This window comes from Pediculus humanus, genomic scaffold (genome assembly GCF_000006295.1).
Source record: "Pediculus humanus corporis 1103172107775 genomic scaffold, whole genome shotgun sequence".
Taxonomy (NCBI): Eukaryota; Metazoa; Arthropoda; class Insecta; order Psocodea; family Pediculidae; genus Pediculus; species Pediculus humanus.
Window position 1 is genome coordinate 155,290 of NW_002987371.1, and position 18,570 is coordinate 173,859.

The window sequence follows — 18,570 nt, forward strand, 5'->3', positions numbered from 1 at the left end:
TTTATTATTATTATTATTATTATTATTATTATTAGTATTATTATTATTATTATTATTATTATTATTATTATTATTATTATTATTATTATTACTACATAAAAAAATGATTTTTTTTTTATTTAATTCTGTTAAAAACGTTTTTGTTAAAAGCTTTAAATAATTTATTTTTGTCTAAAACCTCTTCTCGCATTTTTCCCCTTCCCCCTTGCTCCTTGCCCTCCCCCCGTTTCGGGAGAGAAAAAAAGAAATAAAAAATTTAGGCTCATTTCTCCATCATCATCATCATTATTATTTTTTTTTTATATGAAAATCAAATGATAGTAAAAATAATTAAATTATAAACATTGTCGTTGTGGATGGGGGGCGGATGAGGAGGAGGGGGCATTATGTAAACATTTAACCGCAAAAACATGACGATAGTTTTGTGTTATGTTGACAAATCGTAAAACCGATAATTGGTTTTCTAAAAACTATAAAAAAAAATTTTCTTTTGAAAAACTTTTAATCAATAAATCAATAAATATATAAATTTAATCTTTGATTTTTTTTTATTTCCAGAATTGAATTTGGTGTATGTTCGCTAATGTGAAAAAACGTGGCAGAAGAATTATATAATGATATTAAAAAAAATGTACGAATTTAAAATTCGAATGAGGAAACGTTAAATTTTTTATTGGGTGAGTTTTATTTATTTATTATTATTATTACTATTAAGTTATGATGACTTTCGATTGAGTTTTTATATTTTCGTATGAATTTTCCAAAATTCATTCCAGAATTTCCGTTCGATTAGGAATAAATTCTGGAATAACGTAATGAATCATTCGAAAGATTTCATATCCATTCGCTTGATTTTTTTTTAATTGTCCCTTCCCCCTCCCCCCCGGCTAAGGATTATGAGTTATTATTATTATTATTATTAACGATGGGAATTCGATACGAAATGATTCGCAAAACAAAAAATTTAAAAAAAATCTGGTGACACGTTTTTATGTTAAAACATGTTTTAAAAATATTTTGTGACGTAGTTTCAAGATGAATGACGACAATTCGTAATTGTATCAATTAGACAATCATTAATTATATTAAATCTACCCTCCCCCACTCACCCTCCCTCCCGGTTTTTTTTGCGTTTAATTTAAAACAAAAAAAAAAAAAGGAGTCTGGTGTCACGTCATATTGAATTAAAACTAATGAAAAATGATGGAAACGATGTTTACATGAATTCATATAATATACAAATACGTGTGGTTTTTATAACTTTTTTTTTTTTCTTCTTCGTTCGGTCGTATATAACTTCCCCTCCTTGATTTCGGTCAAAAACATTTTTTACTTTTCCATCTCTCTCTCTCTCTCTCTCTTTCTCTTTTTATTTTTTCGAGAATTTTCTTTCCCCCCTTTCCCTCCCGGAAAAATAAAAAAAAACAACGATTTTTTAGTTTCGATGATGATAATATGGAAAAGCTTTTTCTTCCCTCACTCTCCCCTTTCCCCCTTTCAAATATTTATTTATTTTAAATTAAATATAAAAAAATTTTTTTTAAAAATAATTTTTACCCTTACGTATCATCATTATCATCATTTACAACCCCTACGGTTTATTATTTAAATGTTATACTTACGATAGTTTAAAAAAAAAAAAAATTTTTTTATTTTATAAATGAACTTTTTATAATAAAATAAAAACAACCCTTAATAATAATAATAATCCGAGACTACCACTTTGTTACCAACCCTTTTTTTGAATTATGCAAAACGTTATTATTATTATTATTATTAATTTTAAAAGGGTTAGGGTTTCTCTTATATATATATAATTTTTTTATATATAAAAACATTATGTGGAAAAAATTATTTTAAACGTTTCAAATTATTATTATTATTATTATTATTATTATTATTATTATTATTATTATTATTATTATTATTATCGTAACGTAAAAAGGGTTGTGAGAGTAAATTAATATTAAATAATAATAATAATAAAGAATAAGTTTAATTGTTTATATATTAAATAATATTCCGCCATATTTAAAAATTTTTATCGATTGTTTGTTTATTACAATTCGTATTAAACGAGTCGTTTGATTTTAAAAAAAAATTCTGGAAAAAAGGTTAACAAGGAAAAAAAATGGAAAAGGAAAGAAAGGAAAAAGGAAAAAAAAGGAAAAAAAGGAAAGGAAAATGAATTAAATCATAAATTCACTGTTAAAATAAATTTTATGTTTTATTTGAAAGGCGTTTTGTTACGTAGAAAATTGCCTTGTAAAACAAGTTCACAAAAGATTTTTATTGTTGTCGAATGAGTCCCCCCATAACAATCTTATTATTTTACATGCGATATAATCGTTGAGCTTACGGAAAATCAACTCGAATAAGAGGAAAAAAAAAAAATAAAAAAAAAAAACGCAAGCGTTAGAGAATGAACCCAGTTTAAAAAACATCAAAAAAGAAAACAAAAAGAAGTGGAAGAAGATGAAGAGAAAGAGAAAGAAAAATATATATAAGGATATGAAAAGGGAAGAAACAAAAAAAAAAAAAACGTGGAAGGAGAATAAAATATAAAAAGGAAAAAAAAAATCAAGTCGAAAAAGGGAATGTTAAATTTTAAATAAACAATGAACGTAGTCGTCTTCGTTTAACTTTCGAACGGATACATTTTCTTATAATTTTTTTTTTATTTTCATTTTTTTTTCTTTCGATAAAAAAGGAAAATGTTATTGTAATTTCGCTCATGTTTAGATTATGGAAACGTTTCACAATCGGGAGAATAGTAAGAAACGGTAATTTAGTAGAGGTGGGAGGAACGTCGAAACGTTTTCCGGTAGGGAACCAATGAGAAAACGTTTTAACGAAGGGGAAAAATTTTATTCGGCCAATGAGAAATCGGATATTATTTAAAAATATAATCAAAACGTCATCAATCCTCGTTTCGGAATGAGATGCACATGGGGGGAATTGTGAGAGAGAGAGAGAGAGAGAGAAAACAAGAAGAAGAAGAGCATTGTGTTATTATTATTATTATTATTTTATTTTACTTTTTTTTCTATTTTTTTTTTTTTTTCATTGTTGTTGGATACCTGCGGCCACCTTAACGCGTACTAAGGTTTGACACCGATTTTAAACAATTAATTCGTCGAGAAATTTCGAACGGAACGGACGAAAATAATAATAGTTATCGTTACGATAGTGGTAATAATAATAATAATAATAATAATAAACGGAATTTGTGCGAGATTCGAACGCGTGTGTGTTGTTAAAAGTGATTTTTTTTTTTTTTTTGAATATAATAAAAGGTAAAAAAAAATGAACCATCGGTGGTGATTTATTTATTTATTTATTTTTTTGGATTTGTAATCGTCGTCGAAGTTGCATAGCATATACATAAATCGGTCGCGGAAAAAAGAGAGAGAGAGAGAGAGAGAAACTTGACGTGATTAAACAATTAAAGTGTAAGTGTTGTGTCTATGAATTATTATTTTATTTTTATTAAAAAGGAATAAATATCGAACGGCACGCTGGCAATTCACGGCGTGGAACTGTTTCCGGTAAGAGGACTGGCGTCCCCTGGCGGTACGGCTGGTTCCCCGGGTCGAACGCTGTCGCCCGACGTGGCCACGGACGATTCAACATCGTCCTTATCATCGACAAGTCCGAGAGCGGCATCACCTCATCAGAACATGTTGGATTTTACGACAAATCCAAATCCGACATTGCCCTCACCGAGCATGTTGTCGTTTTTGAATCTCAACATGGAATCCGCCGCAAGGAACACTTCTTCCGGTTTAGTACTCGGTAGTCCGCCATTAGCGGCCCTACATTCAATGACAGAAATGAAAAGTCAAGCGTTATTACATTCACAGGTTGGTTACATTGATGATAATGATAATAATAATAAATTCACCGCCGCCGCTCGCCCGTGAAAATCCGCCCGGAAAATTTAAAATTTTCCCGTCGCTCGTTTAAAATTTCACTTTTTTTTTTCTTCCCATCGGCGAAATTATTTATTTTTCATTTTATCACGCGGATGATAATAATAATAATAATAATAATAAAATAACCGTTTTTACGATTTTTGCTGCGGTCAACTCCAAAACAACAACAACAACAACAACAACCTAAAACTTTTCACTTTCGCTTTTTCATTCACGCCCCTTAATTTAACGCCGAAAACTTATTCGAATTAAAAACTTTCAAGTAAATAATAATGATGATAATAATAATGATAATATTGGGTGTAAAGAATTTTGCCGCCGGTAAAAGGACACCGTCAATAAAATAAATTTATCGTTTGCGTCGTGTACGCAAATCGTAAATGATTTTTTTTTTTTGTTTTATTGACACGATCCGTCGGCAAAACGTTCGGGAGTTTAAAAGAAAAAAAAAATGAATCGTGCGAACGGGTACCAAAAATCGATTGTTCGTTTAATAAATTGATTGAGGAGTTGTGCTTCATCGGTTATTGACACGACAAAAAACCGGCGGCCCCCTCGAAAATCACATTCATTCAAAGCAAACGATCGATTTGATGGGAGATGGCAAAAAAAAATAAAAAAAGAATTTTTGCGGTCCGCAAGTGTAGTAATAATAATAATAATAATAATAGTTCTGTTGTAATAATAATAATAATTTTTTTTTTAAATTGCTGACGCCATATTAATTTTAAAAAAAAAAAGAAAAAACGTTCGGGGAAATATTTTGTTATTTAATTGATATTTCCCATTCTCACGTAATTTTTTATAAGAGGATTCAATCACTGAATGATTGGAATGTTTTAATTTCATTTCGTTTTAACTATTTGCTTTCCATGGAGCAGCGGAGGTGACACGACGGACTAAAATTATTATTATTATTATTATTATTATTATTTTAAATCATTTCATTTCAGAGTCCTAGTTACGGTTCGTCAAATAATCACGTAGGTAGTCCCGGAAGTGGGAAAGCTAGTCCAACGAGTTCCGCCGGTTCGAGCGGCGGCGGAGGCTCACACAATCCTCACGGAATAGACAACATATTGTCGAGACCGGCTCCAGTCACGGCATCGTCATTACCCAGAGCTTTCAATATGGCAGCAGCAGCTGCCGGAATGGCAGCCGCTAGTTATTTTCATCATCATTCTGCGGCGGCCGCAGCCGCTAACAAACACCATCACCTAACGGCCGAACTAACGTCGAGAGGAAGCATATACTGGCCAGGATTGCCAGCCCTAGTCTCAAATCCCATTGCCTGGAGGGAACGGATTTCAAATAGTGAGTTTTTTATTTTAAATTTATCTATTTCGTGAAAAATCGGAAAATCGTCAAAAGAGAGAGAGAGAGAGAGATAGAGAGATAGGAAAAGAAAAGTTTAAAAAAGTTGACAATATTGGAAAAAAAATGTTGGTCGACTAATTAGCAGATACTTAAATAACCGTTACTAAAGTTTAATATATCGGTTTTCTGGAATATTTTTTTACGCCCCCTTTTCTTTCTCTCTCTCTCTCTCTCTCTCTAATTTTCATTCGAATCGTATTGTGTGAGGAGAGAGAGAAAGAGAGAGAGAGAGATATTGTAATTTAACAAGCTGCCGCCCAAGAAAATATTGCTTAAAATTTTGTATTGACCCCAACCGAGTTTTTTTTTTCTTTCTACCCCTCGGTCCTCGTGATGAGTGGTGAGGGTTTTCAAAAGGGGGCTGATGATAACAAATCCGAAATGATGCTCGGAGGCTGCGTCATCTGGCATCTTACATTTCTCCATCGAAATCCGCCTTTTTTTTTTTTTTTTCGAATTTATTGTTATCATATTTTTTTTTTTTTTTTTAAATTAGCAGACGAGAAAATTCTAAACGTTTCGTGATAACGTATAATGTTATCAACTACACCCCCTTCGTGTGGCGTGTGCGCGTGCGTGTGGTATTAAAATGATTCAATGGCGGTCGATAGAGTTGATGATGATGATGATGATGATAAAAATCAATAAATTAATCGATAATGATACGAATGAGAAAGGATTATTTATAAGGATTGACGATCTGGCGCGTTTAAGAACTGAAAATAGGTTCAGGTGTTGGATAAGCAGAAGAATAATTTATTGTCGTAAAGGGAGGGGCTCAAACATAAAAGCTGTTTATTTTATTTTCTTTTCATTATTTACTTATTATTATTATTATTATTTTTTACAAACCATCGCGTAGGGGTTTATTATTAAAAGAGACAAAAAAAAAAAATTTTTTTTTTTTTTTTTACGGGGGGATATTTATTTAATAATAATAATAATGATGATTAATAATCGAATAGAGCGAAAGAATCAATTTCGGAATGAAAAAAAAAAAAAAAAATGGCGGTCGGATTTTCGTTTTAAATATTTATTTTTCATTTAAAATTATATTAATGAGACCTTGCGATTGTAAAAAATCGTGGCATTAGGTTAAATAAAAAAATAAAGGTGTTAGTGGGGGAGGGGGGAAATGTTGATGATAATAATAATAATAATAATGACTGGACTTCATTTGCACATTTTTTTTCTTTTTTTTTTTTTCATTACTTTTTGTTTTTTAAATATTCCAGTCGGTTTTTTTTTGCTCCAGTACGTGCAGATAATGTAAAGATTATCCAGAGAGGGCAATAAATCAGGCTAGTTAAAAAAAAGAAAAAAGTTTGCAAAAAAGCAAAGCATAATTCTATATATATATATATAAATACCACCGCGAGAAAAAAAAAGTTTAAAAAAAAAAAACAACGAAAAAGGTTTTCTATTGCCACGATCTAATAAAAACTACATAAAAAAAATGGGAAAAACGGGTAAAAAAAAAATTATTTTAAAAGAATTTTATTAGCAAAAACACGAGAGCGGGGAATTTTCGAGGTTTTTTTTTTTTTTTTTCAAGATGGCGTGAGGGAAAAGGGCGGTTGGTCGGTCTGACATTATATCCACAATTTGTCCGCAAAAAAGTTATTTATATCGTGATGGTGATGGTGATGGTGGTGGTGGTTATGACGGGGAGGAGGTTGTAAACCGCTACAAAAAAATTTTTTTTTTTCCGAACCGTGGAAAAACGGGAAAAAAACGGGAAAAATCGAAATTGTCATCATAACGGAAACGAATTAATTTTGATTTCGTGTAAATAGATCACGCACGTGTAAATAGTCAATTTTATTTTTTTCCAAAATGTAAAAACAAACAAAGTTTTTCTCGAATATAATAACATGGTTGTCGACGCGTTTGTTTTGTTTTCACAAAAAAAAAAAAAAAAAAAAAATAAGAAAAGTCATTTTATTCCGACGTGTCACGTGTCGCAAATTACTTGGTCAAATAAATCTCAAATGAACCTTAACGGCAAGGGAATTATTACATGTTGACATTGAAAACGTGGCACTAACACTCTTTCTCTTTCCTTTTTTTTTCTTTTCGCTCGAGTAAAAATTTATCCGAAAGGAAAACGTGTAAATACATTTTCTTCTTCTCATTTTTTTAGCTTTTGAAGGTCTCCCTCCTCTTCCCCCCAACCCGCCCCCCGCGATAATGATAAATTTAATTTTTTATTATTTATATTTTTAAACAATAAAAATGAAAATTAAAATTAATTATACTCCATTAAAGACTTTGTTGTTTGTACGAGTAGAAAAGAAACAAGGAAGCTAATTGATATTGTAATTCGATAACAAAGATTTGTTACCAACCTTAAAATCATTCATCTCTCATAATAATAATAATAATAATAATATACGTAATTAAGGTGGTAGGCAAAGGTACCCAACGTCGATTCGAATCATCATCATCATCATCATCATCATTTACTTTTATTTATTTATTTATTTTTTTTTTTCGAATAGGTGGTATTCGTGGTGGTGGGTTAAAAATGATTTACTTATTTTTATGTTCATCATCATTATTATTATTATTATTATTATTATTATTGTTAAAAAAAAATTTTTTGGATTCGTTTGTTGAAAAACCTTCAACTTGTCGAATGCATGAGAGAGATAGAGAGAGAAACAATAAAAATGCTGAGTAAATAAGAGTAGGAAACTTGTCAGTCAGTGTTTTCTTTTCTTATAACTGAAGGAATGAAAAGGTGAGAGAGAGAGAGAGAGAGAAAATTCTTTTGTGTTGGCATTATGTTTAATAAAATATTATTATTATTATTGTTGTTGTTGTTGTTGTTGTTGTTGTTGTGTAATAATATCGTAGACGGTTGTAAACGGCAAAGAATTTTTTTTTTTCTTTTCCTCCTCTTGTGACGGCAATGGCGGCGGTCGGCGAAAAACGTGGTTGTAAGAACGAGAGAAAAAGTTTTTGAATTTTATTATTATTATTATTATTATTATTATTATTTGTAGTCTTTTGTCGACCCCTCTTCCTCCACCCACGAAATAATCAAAAGCATTCTTATTTTATCATTTACCGTTATCAATTATTTCGGGGAGGAGGGCTGGGGGTGTGAGATAACGAATTTTAATTATTCTATGGATTTTTTTTTTGATTGATTTGATAGTTTCCGGTTTTTCGAAATTTTTTCTCTATCATTTTTGCCGCCGTTTTTATTTGACGCGTTTGGGGAGGAGGGGGGGGGGAATTAATTAATTCGATTTCGATTTTAAATTCAATGGTTACGTCAAAACAGAATTTAATTTAAATAATAATAATTACAACAACAAAAAATGTTTATATCTCATTAAACTTGAATGTTTATAAAAAAGAAAAAATTTCGTATAACGATTATTATTATTATTATCATAATCATTATTATTATCGCCGCCGGTAACGATTCAAAAAAAAAAGTAAAAGGTATTATTAGTGTAAATGGTAATATTATAATGAAAAAATAATTGGTAATATTGGTTAATATTAAATGATGTTTAAGTTGGCAATCGTGAATCTGAAGAGTTAAATTTGGTAATAAAAAATAATTATATCGTGTAAAAATGGCGGATGAATTTTTATTTTTATTTTATGTCTTGGCGAATCGAAATGAAATTTTATTTTATATTTAAAAAAAAAAAACGATGATGATGATGATGATGATACAGTAATTAAATTTTTTTTTCTCTCGGTTTTTCCTGTTGTTGTTGCTTCTGTTGCTGCTGTTGTTGTTCTTCCTTCTCTCGTATAACTTTTTTTAAAATTTTTTCAGTTTATTTATTATTATTATTATCATTATTATTAATATTATTATTATTGTTGTTATTATTTTACGTTCGTTAAAAACGTTAATTAAAACCACGATTAAATTTTTTAAAGTCGTGGAATTAACTCGGTTTTATATATACATATTTATTTCGAAATTATTATTAACGTTCGTCATATACCGGATGTGACGTAAAAACGCGCGCGAAAATTTTTTTTTTTAAATTCATTTTCCGAATACATTTTGTTTACAAACGTAAAGAAAAATTTTTGTTGTGTCCGTTGTGTGCTTTTCGAAATTAATTATCATCATCATCATCATCATCGCCGTTGCCGTTAATTAAATTAAAATTATTATTATTATTATTATTTAAGTGGGATTTATTCATGAATCATACGAAATAGGTATCGTACCTGACAGGTGAGTGCATGCGAGAGGTAATCAACCACACACACTTTTTTCTTTTTCTTTTTTTATTTTAAATAAATCGTTAAACTGTGCAAAAAAAAAAAAAATCATTCGTTAAAAATTCATAATGTCGAATTATCATTATTATTATCATTATCATTAATCGTTTTATTATTATTATTATTATTATTATTATTATTATTATTATTAATTTTAACTTTGCGTCGAGTCATTTATTATTATTTATCACATTATGATATGTGTTAGAAAAAGAGAGTTATTTATTCCTCATCATCATCATCATCATCATCATCATCATCATTATTATTATAATCAATTTAAAAATAATGATAATGATAATAATAATTTTGCTACTACTGTAAAGTCGTAAGAGTGGAGGTCGAAAAAACAAAAAAGAAAAGGAAAAACGGTCGTATCGAATGAGAGAAAGAGAGAGAGAGAGAGAGAAAAGAAAATGATTTTTAACTGAATTTTTTTCTTTTTTTCGGTTGGCAACAATGACTAGTGCGTTATGTCGAAAACGCGAGGCTCTTGAAAAAAAAATAATTTTTTTATTATAATTATTTTACGATTGTAAATACGATTGATTTTTTCATTATTATTATTATTATTATTATTATTATTATTATTATTATTATTATTATTATTATTATTATTATTATTATTATTCTGCTCCGTCGTCGTCGTCTTCGTCTTCGTCGTCTGCTTTTAATAAATGAATATAAATCACGGAAAATTTGATTTTGTTATTAATGCTCCGCTTTCAATTGTTTGTTCGTTTAAACAATTCAATAATAAATGCGGGATTCGTGTCGAGAGGAAAAAGTTGAGAAGGGCGGGGCCCCGAGAGAAAGAGAAAGAAAGAGAAACGAAAAGAGAAAGAGAGAGAGAGATAGATAATAAATTTCAAACACTTAATACAATTTATTTTTTATTATCATCATTATCATTAGGAAAATTTGAAGTATAAATAATAATAAAAAAAAAAAGTTTTGTAATAATAATAATAATAACGAAAGTAAAAAAAAAAGAAATTTCTTTCTCCCCTCCCCCTTTTTCAAATAAATTAATAAGTATCGAAATAGATTGAAAGAGGAAGAGAGATAGAGAGAGGGGGAAGTAAATACATTGGAAAAAAAGAGAAAAAATATGTATGGAAAGAAAAAGGCAATAACTAATAAGAGAGTGTTTGATCTGCAAGTCAATATGGGTGACCATCTGTTGTGTATATATTTTCATTTTTAAAATGACACAATATATTGTTAATATTATCAATACTACCAACTTAAACGACGTAAAAAAAAAAAATTTTTTTATCGTTATACGATAATAATTTTAATAAGAATTATTATTAAAAATGATAATGATAATGATGATAAAAATTTATTAAGTGTTTTATTATTAAATTAAATTTAATATTAAACTGATAAGGTGATAGAAATGATTAAATCTCTCATCCGCCATTTTGTTTTTGTTTTTGTTTCATCACGAACGCAATAGAAAAACGTTTGATGAGGGCGTTTCAGGTCTACCACCATCAACCGCCAAAAAAAACGCGTGTCGGAAAAAGGGAAATGGGGGAAAGGAGTAGGAGTAGACGATCCGATAGGGATTTTTTTTTTTAAATATAAAGTTGGCAGCACTTCTTGTTTGTTAGTTCTAAAATATGATTTGTTTTACAAAACGGATTGATAATTTCACCTGGCGTTTGTTTTCTATTTATCTATCCATTATCATCATCATCATCATCGTCGTCATTTCCGTCGGGATTTTGTCATTCGTAATTAATAAACAGAGAGGGAGGGAGGAAAGGAGGGGTGAGGGAGAGATTATATCGAAAATTACATTCCAATATTTCAATAATAATATTTTGAATTTGTGAAAATTAATATCAAATTGTTAGTTAACGAATATTATTATTATTATTATTATTATTATTGGACACCATACCACAATTTACCTGAGCTTATCAACCTTTTATCAATCTCGTTATTGATAATATATAAAACGATATGGAATCCTGAAACGGGGAATAGGAAAAGGAAAAAGAGGGAAAAGTATTTATATATATATATACGGTCATGACGGTAGAAAATAATAAGGGATAGAAAGAGAAAAAATAGGGGTGAAATGATACGTGCGTGTGAGAGAGAGAGATAGAGATAATTTCAATTTGTTTCATTCCTATTGAAAGCTTAACGATTCAAATCAATTTTCTATTGATTTATGTTGTTGTACATATTTACGAAAAATTTTTTAATTATTATTATTATTTCGCAATTAAAAAATTCCGCCATTTTTATTTTTGAAAAAAAAAGTTTATGACGTCATACTCGAAAGGGTAGGTTTCAAAATTTTCATAACGTATCTCTCTCATTCAATCGAAACTTTCGTCGGCCATTTTTAATTTTTTTTTTTTTTCGGGGGTGGCAAGGGGGTTTTATACACATGAATTCTTTACGAAAATTTTATAGAGTTATGTCGTCCTTTTCGATGAGAAAAAAAACAAGAAAATTTTCTTTTTCGAAAATGAAGGATCGGGAGGTGGGGGGGAGGAGAAACGGGAAAGACATGGAAGGAAGAACAATGGGCGGAACGAACGCACAACTACGTGATGAAGCATTTATTTAATAGATTTTTTTTTTTTACCAGACGACGTGATTTTTTTTTTTCTTTTTACAATATATTCGTTTGGAGAATTATTTCGGGTATTTTTGTCAAAGGAAGGTTTTCAAAGGAAGTAATAAACAGGAATTATAATATAATTATCGAAGGATTTCACGAGAACGTGTCAAATTGTTTTTAAAAAAAAAAAAATTTAAACCGAACGTTTTGATTTTTTTACGGGGGAGTTTGACGTACGACGTTGCCAAATCGTGTACGAAGTGAGTAAAAAAAGTAAAATTGTTTTTGTTTTTGTTTTAGTGAATCCTAGTTTATCATTAATTGATAAAGATGGTAAAAAAAAACACACGAGACCAACGTTCAGCGGTCAACAAATATTCGCATTAGAAAAAACGTTCGAACAAACAAAATATTTGGCCGGTCCCGAACGAGCGAAATTAGCTTACGCACTCGGAATGACAGAATCACAAGTTAAGGTAAGTCACTAATTTTATTATTATTATTATTATTGAAATTTCCCCGTCGTGGGAAAATCGTATTTTTACCTAAAAAGAAAATTACCAAACTCGCGTTCGTTTGTTCGTGGCAGAAGATTTCCCTTTCGACGTAAAAACGAGGAGTGGGAGTATGGCGAAATGAGATTTTTATCCGATTGCACGCATTAATATACAGTTGTCGATACGGGATTTTTTTTTTTTCATTTTTCAATTACATGCAAAATTAAGTGGAGACAAGATTTAGTGACACGATAGACTCCCTCTCTCTCTTTCTCTCATCCCCAAGGGTGTAAAAGGTTTAAGATTATAAAGCCTTACATAAATTTCTAAATCGTATCTTCGTTTGTAACTGTAATGATGGAGAAGTTTGGACACGTGTCTCGACACGTTTTTTTTTTTGCTCATCGCCCTCCGCCCCCCCCCCCCGCGGGATTACTTCCTTAGCATAGGATTTGTTGTGTGTGTGTGTATGTGTGGTTGTTTGAATGAAAAGCGGATGGTCACGACGACGATGACGACGTCGACGATGCATCATTTTATTATGCGAATTTAATGACTTTTTTGTTGTTATTCGCGTAAAGACACAAACGGGAAACACGGTTGCGTGATTATTATTATTATTATTATTATTATCATAAATTTTCATGTTCCTCGTTCGTGAACGAATTGTACGCATTGCTTCTCTTCGGCGTTATATGAATGCGTGCGTGCGTGGAAAGTTTTTCAACGGGGATTTCCCGATAAACAAATTGTTTTATGTTTGCGGTTTTAAAAAAAAAAAATTTTTCGTTCATTGTCCTTAACCGATCAATTACGTCCATCTCTTTTTTAAAGAGAGAGAGAAAGACAGACACAGAGACAGAGAGAGAGAGGATGAAAATCTGGTCGTTTGTTTTTCCTTTTTTTTATTGTCCTGTCTTTAAATTCCCCCCTCCCTCTCTCTTTTCATATCGAAACCAAAGAAGAGTATTATCATTTAAAAAAATGAAGCTTATGTTTTAAAAAAAAAAGGCACGCCATTGTATAAAAAGTTAATTTTCTTCCTCTTTGTTTAAAAAAAAAATAAGATTTGCCGTTTTCATGTATTTAAAATTTTCATGTGTATATAAAAAAACTAAGATGATAACGGTATCGTATGTGAATAATATGAGGGTAATGGTTTTTTTAAAAAAAAAATTATCATCACAACACGCGAGAGGGCTTGTTCAATATTATCTTCTTAATCCCCCAATTATATCAGGGTTGCCAACAGATGGCTCTACGACGATGACGTCGACAACGATGACGTCGACGTCGACGACGACGACGGTCACGACGACGATTTTTTTTTCTATATTATTTCTCCATGGGTCGTTGTTATTCTTGTGCCTTTTTTTAAAAAAAGGATTTTTCGAATTAAAAACGAACCTTTTTAAATTTTCTTTTTTTTTTTGTTCTAATACTTTTCGAATGTATAATTTTATTGTTTATAATTATCCCCTAATTTATTATTTTACTTTCCCAACCCCTCCTCCTCCCCATATTATTATTATTAAACGTTTTGTTTATTTTTTTTAAAGCTTAATACTTAAGAGAGATTTTAAACGTGTGTGCGCGTGGGGGAGGGGGATGCGTGCGTTGGGAGGGTGAGAGTGCGTGCGTAGGGGAGGGGGTACGTGCGTGGATCTGTGCGAAAAAGGTTGTTGTAAAAAAAAAAAAATTAATTGATTTTACGAACAGTTGGTCATTTTTATAAGTGATAGGCTGTCAATCACAAAAGGTTAAAAGGAAGGAAAAAAGGAAAATGGTGCGGAAAAGTCTTTTGTATATGTATATATAAATATGAGATGTGTGACAGGAAGTAGAAGAGAAAATAAAGGAAAATGTGGCATTTAAATTTGACGTTTGACGTTTGACGTTTTTTTTTTTTTTTGCCGCAGGGTAAAACCCGATTTATACTTTTGTCGTCGTCGTCCTTACACACACATGAATCCCCCTCCATATCGACGTCGTTTGTTGTTGTTGTTGTTTGTCGTCGACATGATAGTAGTAGTATTCTTACTAACTTTTAACGTTTTTCTCCCCGTTTTCATTTTTTGTTCCTTTTGTTATCTTTGTTCGATTCGTTTCCCTTCCACATAGAGATTCTTTTATCTTAATTAAAATTATTATTAAATTAGTTTATGTTTCATAATGTAATTTTAATCGAATGAAAACGATCGGAAAACGGGGATTCTTTCTCTCTCCCCCTTCGTATATTATTTTATTAATAAAAAAAAAATGTTTTTCTTCTTCCCCGACACTACAAACTTATTCTACTGCCACTTTTTTTTTTGTTGTTGTTGTCATTTAATACGTGTTTAATATTAAGTGAATGATATTATTAATTGAATTTTATTTTTAACGACGGTTTTTTCCATCGTTTTTCAAAATCCCCCATTTTAACTTTATTTAATTATTTATTTTAAAATTAAATGTTTTTCTCTCTCTCTCTCTTTCTCTTTCTTTCTTTCTCACTCTTGTTCGAAAATCAAATTTAGATGACATTACCGATGATAAAATCCCGTTGGGAAGTTTATTTCCGGGGATTTATGTGTTTGCGTCGAAACTCTGAAGAAAGTAAATTGGTAAGGGAATAAAAAGGAATCGAGAGAGAGAGAGAGAGAGAGAAAGAGAAAGAAAGAGGAAGAAGAAGACGTTTTGTTTTTTTTTTTTTTGTCGCTCGTTTTACAACATCCTTTTCCGGTTTTTTTTTTTTTTTTTCAAAAAATATTAAATTAATTGATGAGATTTTTTTTTTCGGGAGGGAAGGGGGAGGAAGTTCGCGTGTAATTATTGTAACAAGGCGGTGTTAAAAATGGCGGAGGTTTTGTTGGTGGTGGGGGGAAGAGAAAAACGGAAGTGGCGATAAAAAATATTAATAAAAATAAAATAATAAATTAAAATAATCGAGTGCATATGATCTATTCAATGATGAACACATTTTGCATAAAAATTAAATAATAATAATAATAATGATGATGATGATGATGATGATGATGATGATGATGGTGATTTTAAAATGTAAAATAACTTTTATTGGGCTTTGCCAAATTGTTTAATGAACCCATTAAAAATTTCATTTGATAACTGTTATAGATAATATAGAAATCCCGAACCTCTCTCTCTCTCTCTCTCTCTCTCTCATTCGAAACGGTTTTTCAACCCTCCGTTTTCATAAAACCTTTCCTCCCTTTTCTTCTCCTCTCTTTCTCTTCATCGTTACCCTCAACTCTCTCTCTCTCTCTCTCTTCCACTTTTTTTTTCCACGTCTCTTTTCCCCGGCTTTTTCCTCACCTTTATCAACCTTTTTTTTCCTACCCTTCTCCTCCTCTCCACCTTCTCCTCTTTCTCCCTTAAACCATTTCCTTTCTCATTTTTACATCCACGTTTTTCAAAACCAATTTTTTTCATTTTCTATTTATTTCCCAGTATTGAGTTTTTTTTTTTTTTTTTTTATTCTGTTAGCACAAATTGACTTTTTTTTTTTTTCGTGGGTTTTAATAATCTCTTTTGTCTTTTTCATTTTCATTTAATTTTTTCCAGTTTCCAGTTGGAGAATTTTTTTTTTTTGTTTTGTTTTGGTTATCAAAATCGAAATCGGTTCTTTTCGCGTGACTTTGGTTTCCCCCGCCCCCTTTCTTCCCCATCAATTTTTTTTTTTTTTTTTACAACCATCGATAAAATTTTGATTTTTTTCATTTTATTGGTTTTTGACTTGTTTTAAAATAAATAAATAAAAAAAATTTTTGATTTACCGATTCGTATAAATAAAAATCATTTTAAATCATTTTGAAAATTTTTTTTTCGTTATTCACTTACTCTATGAAAAAATTATTATCATTATTATTATTAGTTTAATCGAAGCGAATAATAATAATAATTTTATAAAATGAAATTAATATAAATCATTAATCTTTTTAATGTCACTCGTCGTTATTAATATTCACTCTCATTTGCCTTATTATTATTATTATTATCATCATCATCGCCGTCGTGATTATTTTCGTTATTAATCATTAATAATACCTGACTTCGTTTTCTCTTCCCCTCCCTTCCCCCCACACCCCCTTTTTGTTTCTCCGACGAATAATTTTTATTATTATTTATTTATTTATTTGGCAATTGTGTTATTAAAATCTTTCAATTATTGTGATTATTATTATAAGTTGATGTATTTTTCCGATGTTGTCTTTATGGCGCATCCTATTTTCTTTTGGTAATTTTTAAATTAATTATAATTAACGTCGAGTAAATAATAAAAACGAACCAATGAAATTTGTCGAAAATTCGCGGGCCAATAAATTTTGTCGTTAATTTTTTAATTAGCCAATCAGATTTGTTTTCGAACGTCGTCGTCGATATTTATTTGAGTGGATGGATGGGGGTGTAAGAGAGAGAGAGAGAGGAAAACGATAAGAAAACCGTTACGTTTTTAAAAGATTTTCCGAAAAAAAAACCGTTTTTTATCGTTATTATTATTATTATTATTTAAATTAATACCGTTTTATAATGTTTGGTCGGATTCTCCCTCGTAAACCGTCATTCTAATTAAAATTATTATTATTATTATTATTATTATTATTAACGTTAAAAAGAAAAGAAAAAAAGATCGGTTAAAAGTGTTAATCCATTTACCCCGTAAGCACAACAAGAAAAATTTTTTAATTACATTAAAAGCTATTCGAAACGGTCTCGGTTGAACCCTTTTTTTTTTTTTTTACATTTTTTTATAAACTTTATAAAAATGATAAAATGAAATGGAGGAAAAAGAAAATAATAATAATAATAAGGAAAAAGAACAAGGAAGAAAACACGAAGTAAAATGAAAAAAAAAAAAGGATGAGATTTGAGAGAATGAGGCAAAAAAAAGAAAAATTGTGGAAAATGAAATAAGAAATTTTCTTTTTTAATTTTCTCATCAACAACCGGTTGTTGTTTTAACAGGAGTTGAGAAATAACAACAACAACAACAACATCTTTGGCATTTCATCATCATCATCATCATCATCTCGAATTTTTTTTCAGTTTATTAATAATAATAATTTTTGTTGTTGTTTTCACGGTCCACGTGTGATAAACGTTTATCGCGATATCACCAATGCAAAACAAATCCCTGCGGGGGAGGAGGGTGGAAGGGAAATCGTGTAAAACCGCGATCTCAAAATTCGAAAGTGAAAAAAAACTAAAATCATCCCTTATTTATTATTTCAACCCCTTGTTAACTATTAGATAATTTAATAAAAGTAAAGGAAAAAAAAAAAAAAAATTTTCACTCCTTTGTTCGATTTGTTTTCTCTCTCTCACTCTTTCACGGTCGTTTACCATTAATTCTATCTCATTTTTTGATTTTTTTTTTTTTTGCGTGTTGTGAGAAGCAAAAATGGAAAAAAAGGAAAAAAGGAAAAAATATATTTATAAGGGATGATGTCGTTTGTATCAAATTAAATTTAATAAAACGGCATTAGTTCTGCTACATTTGCGACGCATTCGCTTATTTTCTTTCTACCGCCGCCGCCGACGCCACTGCCGCCTCCTCTGCTGCCACTTCATATTTCCATCCCCCCTCCTTTTTTTTTTTTACAGTTTTCCATCGAAAACGATCGTTTAAATTTAATTTTATCGTTTTATTAAATTATTAAATTTCTAGTTAAAATTTATTAAGTCAAATTTTAACTTGATAAAAAATTTTTTAAAAGTTTTTAATAGAAAATTGTCCAGTTATTAGGAAAATTGAATTTAATTAAATTTTTTTGTTTGTTTGTTTGCTCGTTCGTTTGTATACGTCGTTTGTCGCCGATGTGTTGATGATAAAAAATTTAATTTAATAATCAAATTATGTGACTGACTAACTAACTAACTGATTAACTGATTAACTCTTCCCTTAATCCGT

General features: G+C 30.0%; 2 protein-coding genes across 2 annotated transcripts; both read left to right on the forward strand.

Moving 5' to 3' along the window:
- Window positions 1–2,734: 2,734 nt before the first annotated feature.
- Phum_PHUM359860 (uncharacterized protein) lies at window positions 2,735–5,284 on the forward strand (the record flags this gene model as incomplete). Its single annotated transcript, XM_002427970.1, has 3 exons — window positions 2,735–2,783; window positions 3,556–3,863; window positions 4,889–5,284. The coding sequence occupies 3 exons, from the start codon at window positions 2,735–2,737 to the stop codon at window positions 5,282–5,284; spliced, it is 753 nt and encodes a 250-aa protein (XP_002428015.1).
- Window positions 5,285–12,108: 6,824 nt separating this feature from the next.
- Window positions 12,109–12,772, forward strand: Phum_PHUM359870 (Homeobox protein DLX-2, putative; the record flags this gene model as incomplete). Its single annotated transcript, XM_002427971.1, has 3 exons — window positions 12,109–12,148; window positions 12,463–12,638; window positions 12,716–12,772. 3 exons carry the CDS (start codon window positions 12,109–12,111, stop codon window positions 12,770–12,772), a joined length of 273 nt encoding a protein of 90 aa, XP_002428016.1.
- Between the last annotated feature and the right edge of the window lie 5,798 nt (window positions 12,773–18,570).